The sequence below is a fragment of the Gossypium arboreum genome, chromosome 10 (assembly GCF_025698485.1).
Source record: "Gossypium arboreum isolate Shixiya-1 chromosome 10, ASM2569848v2, whole genome shotgun sequence".
Lineage (NCBI taxonomy): Eukaryota > Viridiplantae > Streptophyta > Magnoliopsida > Malvales > Malvaceae > Gossypium > Gossypium arboreum.
Genome location: NC_069079.1, coordinates 52,841,664 through 52,847,823, shown reverse-complemented (window position 1 = coordinate 52,847,823; position 6,160 = coordinate 52,841,664). Strand labels below are relative to the sequence as shown.

At 30.8% G+C, this 6,160-nt stretch overlaps 1 protein-coding gene across 1 annotated transcript; it reads right to left on the bottom strand.

The window, feature by feature from the left end:
• Positions 1–2,864: 2,864 nt before the first annotated feature.
• On the bottom strand, positions 2,865–5,862 carry LOC108461934 (protein disulfide isomerase pTAC5, chloroplastic). Its single transcript, XM_017761923.2, has 6 exons — positions 5,097–5,862; positions 4,756–4,851; positions 4,482–4,598; positions 3,615–3,861; positions 3,376–3,413; positions 2,865–3,229 (listed from the first exon to the last, which is right to left on the bottom strand). Exons 1-6 carry the CDS (start codon positions 5,694–5,696, stop codon positions 3,134–3,136), a joined length of 1,194 nt encoding a protein of 397 aa, XP_017617412.1. The 5' UTR covers positions 5,697–5,862; the 3' UTR covers positions 2,865–3,133.
• Between the last annotated feature and the right edge of the window lie 298 nt (positions 5,863–6,160).

Sequence of the window (6,160 nt, the reverse complement as noted above, 5' to 3'; positions counted from 1 at the left end):
AAGAAACTGAATTTTAGTCCAATTTCGCTGTTTCGGACAATTTCAAGAATCAAGATTTCAAATCTTGGTCCAAGTAAACGAATCTTGTAGCCAAGATCCATTAGATTTCATGTACGAGCTTGAATAAGCTAATTTTGAGAGCAAACGGATCACAAGACCAAGTTCTTGAAAAAATGACCCATTAAGATGTCTACAAGCCCATCCTGAAGTTTGGAAAGTGATTTAATTGAATATTAGGCCAAATTATCAAAGTGGCCTAAATTGTAAAATATTTAGACTATAGGTCCAATTTTATTTTAATAAGTGGTCCATTTAATTCATTTAGCTGAATTCTCATTAAAAGTCCATAATTAGATTTTTTTTTTCCATTTGATGAGTTGTCATGTTAGTTATTCCATTAGGGTTAGGAAAACTTATTTTGGGGGCCTATAAGTAGCATGGACGTCTACCCTTATAGATGGACTATTGATTTTTGTTTTTTAAGTTAATAATAATTCTCTTTGAGTTTTTCTTCAAGAATTGCTCTTAAGTTTCTTTTAGAAGTTGTTTTAACAATCTTTTAGGTTGTGAGAATCATCTTCGAGCTTTTTCTTGCCAAAATCTCTTTCTTGGAGGGGAAATTAGAGTCATTGAAAAGAATTGTGGATTTTTAATATTTCTAAGGCTTCTTAGGACGTCATCTTCTCTCTTCTAGACTTAATTTATTGTTTCTTATTTATTTAATTTAGTTCTTGCTATTTTGGCTTACTGATTTTATTGATTTTCGTTCTAGGTTAAAATTGCTTCAAGAGAGATGTTTTCCTATCTTGTTTCATCACGAAACACATCAAAATTAGGAGTTTTAATCTTTTCTTATTGTTTCAAACATTCTTGCACAAAACAATTTGCTTTTGTCTTTAAAATCACTTCTAACAAATCTATTTTGTGTTTTGTTTCTTCAGATCTAGTTGGGGCATTTTTTTGAGGTCCAAGGACGGTTTCTTTCCGTCCAAGAAACCCATATTTGTTCTTTATTGTACTCTTTACCAGTCGGTTCATTTTTCTTTTGTTTTAATTTCGTTTGACTCTTACTTGTGACAACTAATCTGTTTTCGTTGTTTTTCGTTTCAGTTTACGTTCGTGTAGAGATCTAGGTTAAATCCACAACTTAGACAAGCTACGATCCTGTTCCGCACATGTGCCGTATCATTCTTTATAAGATACAGAGCATAGTTTTAGTTTTAATTTTGATATTCATTATTTAATAGTAAGAATAAAACTTTATTCCTATGTCTATTTAATAAACAATTTTTCGTTGGCTAAAAAGTTTTTTAAAATCCATACTTTATAGATTAGTTAAAATAGTGGTGGTAGCATCGCATTTATTTTGAAGTTGTTTGGATTTCATTTATGAAAGGGTTAATATGTTGTTTGTCCCTTGAATTTATGTAAAAGTATCTAGTTGATATTTATTATTATTATTTTTTGGATTTAATTAGTACTTGAATTTGGATTCTTTCACCAAGTTTGTATTTTCACATACCACTGTTAGTTTGTGCTGACTAACATAGTCTTGATAGCCAATCTAGTGATGACACATGACAACCTATTAGCGTGTTATATGGCAAACATAATTAAATATTTTAAATATTTAAAATATATAAAAATTTCACATCAAGAATGAACACGGACAAGTAATTATTTAAATATATATAAATCGGACAATTGAATTGTTCATTTTCATTCTTGATGTATTTTTTGTAAGTTTATATATTTTTGTTTTTTAAAACATCAATTTTAAGTTATTATTATTATTTTAAATATGAAAATTAAAATTTATAAAAATATATACAATTATAAATAAATAAAAAGCCTATAATATTTTGAATAACATATAAATAATTAGAATATATCATATATAAATTATTAAAAAATAAATTTAAAATTTAAAACTTATAAAAAATATAAATAAATAAAAAATAAAATATTATAAGTTTATAAGTTTATATATATATATATATAAAAGAACTAAAGAACACTTCTCTAATGAATCTGGATATATATCTAGATTCATTCTTGATATAAATTTTTAATAATAATATTATTTTATATATTTTAAATTTTATATATTTTTAATTTTACAATAATAATATAAATAACATGATATTTTATAAAATAAAATATATAAACTTATTAATAAAACACATTTGGAATGTATCTAGATAATTATTTGTTTAGGTTTATTCTTAGCGTGAAAAAGATTATATTTTTAATTAATTTATATTTTTAATTTTTAATTTTTAATTTAGATCCATTGTGTGGTATACTAAAAGGCAGAAAATATTAGTTACAAAAATAAAGTATAGATACTTAAATTCCGCCAAAAATTAATTTAAATACCTAACTTAAAGAAAACAAAAGAAATAGTTTGAAAATCAACTGTTGAATTAAACTTAACCTAAATAAGAAAACCGCAATAATTAGACGGTTAACTTTTATTACCGTTACTGATCTAGTTTTCTTTTAGTAGTGAACACTTAGAATTTTCATAAGGATTTTAAGTTATAATTGAGACAATCAAGCAATGGCTCACTTAATATAACATTATTGCTATATTTGGTAAAAGTGTTAATTTTCCATTATGTTTTAATATATAAGTTAATAAAAATTAATTTCAATTAATAATTTTTAATCACTTATCTTTTTAATTTCAAGTTTAAATATATATTAACTATTCTTTATTTTATTTGTAATAAATAAACTTTTTTCTCATGATTACATGAGTAACAAGGTGTCATATACTCGACAAATTGGGCTCAAGAGATGCATGTTGCACGTTGAAGTTCGGCCGCAGTAGGTAATTTGCAAGTGCACCAGATTGCAAGTAGCCGCAAAAGAATTTTCTTTCAAGAATAAGAAACAAAATACATTACACATCTAAACCCCTATTTAGGAGCACAGAACAATGCATCTGCCTCCAAATTCGGTGCCCCATGCTCCGAAACAGGGACTAGTAATCTTATGAGGTTTGCCAAAAACAAAGAATCTCATGCGTAATGGATTCTCTGAAACATCATGAATTATGGGTTTTTTTTTTTTTTGTATAATTGGAGTTCCTTCCTCTAATGTTATTGTATTTAATGAACATTACAACCTAAACCACTGCCCCTCCTTGGCATACTTCACAAGTTGTATACCCGAGGCCGTCACAGTATGGACAATTTGCTCCCTCGTCCACCCATTCTAAGAACTGCATCACAAAAACCGGTCAAATCATCAATGTGGCTAAGTAGATGTAAGTATTTTTGTCTTTTTGGATTTGGGGTATAGGGGCTTTGAATCATACTAGACCTCTTTAAACAAATCATGTACAGAACAAGCAAAACCCATTTTTACCTGTGGTTCAACATTAGGTTCACCTGTTCCATCACACTCTGCAGTAGAGAAATGTCAATGAAAGTAATAGTTAATTTAAGGTAACAAGTACTTGAATAACTTTGAAAATGGTCATGTTTGAGCAATATTGCAATTGCAGTATATTCATTCTAAAAATCAAAGAACAGTGTCTTATTCTATCCGCAGACCAGGTCCTTCAAAGATTGAGGTTCAATTCAACTGTAGGAAATAATTATTACCTGCGCACATCAACCGGCCTTCTCCCCGACAAGCATGGCAGCTTGTTTTGGCATCTATGTTTTTACTCCCCGTAGCTTGTTTATCCTTACCAGTAAGCCTAGAAGGTTCTTCCCACCGGTTTTCTCCAAGCAGAAAAACTCGGTGTTGAGATACCTCAGCTTCTGTGAAACCTTCCTCTTTCACAACTTTCTGTTGTATTTCTGAGATTTCTGTCAAAGACGTTATTGCAGTTCCATTGGTCCCTTCCTACAAATAAGACGAAGTGCATGAAACCAACCATTTAGTTGGATGAAATCAAAATATAGCAGCATAGGGTTGTAAGCAAACTGAACTTGAACGAACAAATCTCTGTTCATGTCCGTTTGTCTATTTAAAGCTTATTTGTGTTCAGTCCATGTTCATTAAGAATTTCAAAATGCTTATTCGTGTTTGTTTATTTAAAATTATATGTGTTCATGTTCGTTTGTTTAAGTTAAACAAACATGTTCACAAACAATCTTCATGAACATATAATTGAACATGTTTATGGACAATATTCTTGAATAACTAATAAACAAACAATAAATAAACATATAAATATATATAATATGTAAATATATATATACTAATTTTTAGTTATAAAATAGTCAATATAAATATTAAGAATTATATTATAAATAAAATATAAGCACACAATCCATAATAATTTTATTATAACAATAAACAAGTTTAACGAACTTTAAAACCAATATAAACGAGTTTGGTCATGAGCACAAATAAACTGAACAAACTTTAGATTCAAAATCTTGATCATGTATAAACTAACAAAAACTAAATTGTTCATGGAAGACCGTGGAACTTAAGCCTTTTGCATGATATCAACATACCTTCTCCCGAATAGTTGCAATATTGCTTGAGCTAGAACTCTTGACTTCCTGTTCTTCGAACAACCTTTGAAGAAGTTCTGCCGTCATTATTCCATCTTCACGGGCACCTATTGTTGCCTGTCAGGAGGGATCATAAATCATTTGCTAATGAACATCATAGAAGAATCTGATGAGCGATTCATAACAGATCATTTTGTCCCCAGAATTGGTATCTCTGATAATAGTGGAAAACTCATGTCCATTGACAAAACACAATAGTGAAATTATAGCTTACTTGCCAAGTTTTCACAGCACGTTCAGTCCCGCTGGAGAAGCTGGAAAATTCAATGTCCTCCTCACCAGAGTAGAAACCCAGTTTTCCTAACGCTTCCTGTCATGATAAAAAGCCATTAGGGAACAAATCAAGATCCATCATCCACTCAAATTTCAATTAAGAATGCCAAAGAAGCGGGACGAGGTTGCCTCACTTCTACTCAGTCTTATTGGATGTAAAAATGGGTCTTGATTTGTATCCAGAATTCCCCACATTTTTTATTGAATAATTTTTTCATTTTAAAAATAAAGAAAATCATATACTCAAATAAAAGAAAAAACATTGGCTATGATTTAGCTGACCTGCATTTCTCGAACTTGCTCTCCTTCGCTGCCTACTCTCAACGTTTTTCTCTCTATCTTCTTTTCAACCTCTTTTGCCTTCTTTTCCAGAACCCTAACTCCTTCCTCTACAACCACCTCTTTCTCTTTTACTTCTTCGAAAACCATATCTCTCGCGCTTTCTCCGCTTTCCGCAATCCGATTCTTGTCTTTCAACACCTGCAGTAAAGCTCCGATACGGGATATTGTCTCCGTAACCGAAGCTCCATGAAAGGAATTCCGGTTTTCTAAGGCTTGGATTTGAAGCTTGAGTTGGGAGATTTCCCAAAGTAGCGATTCTTTCTCTTTAAGCCAGCGCTGCTCTTCTCTTAGCCAGCGTTGCTCTTCACGGAGCCATCGCTGTTCCTCACGAAGCCACCTGGTTTCTTCGCGGTCGAAATTTGAGGAATTATGTGAAGAAGAAGAAGAAGAAGGAGGAGGAGGAGGAGGAGGAGAAGAGGAGAAGAAGCAGACGAAGAGATTGGAAGGGGAAGGAGAGAGGGAGGAGGGTTTGGAAGAAAAGGAATGAGATTGAGAGTGGAGAAAAGGAGGGTTGAAAGAGAGAGGAACTAAGGAAGTCATGTGAATTGCAAAATACAGGCTAATTACTTCCTGAGGAATGTAAGAAAACAAACTGAAGAAGAAGAAGAAGAAGAAGAAGAAGAAAGCTGATACATATTTATTCAATTAATTTTAGTTTGATTTTTGTAGTTTAGTTACATTACAGGTTTTAAACCACACATTCCAAATTCACCGATAGACTGGTGGCCACTGGCGTGGCGGGAACATTCCTTTTTACTTTTATGGTTTCCGCACTTTGGCTTTTTTAGGAAAATAACCTTCAAAAATTAATTAATTAACAAAATAAGCTTTTTTACATCAATAATATAAAATAAATAATTAAAATTGAAAATGATATGCATATCCAATTATATACGAAAATGAGTTATTTGTGGGGTGGAGGTTGGTGCATAGGCGGGGTCATCCTATTTTTTTCTGAAAAGAAAATATTTTTATTTTAAAAATAATTAATATTTTAATGAGTT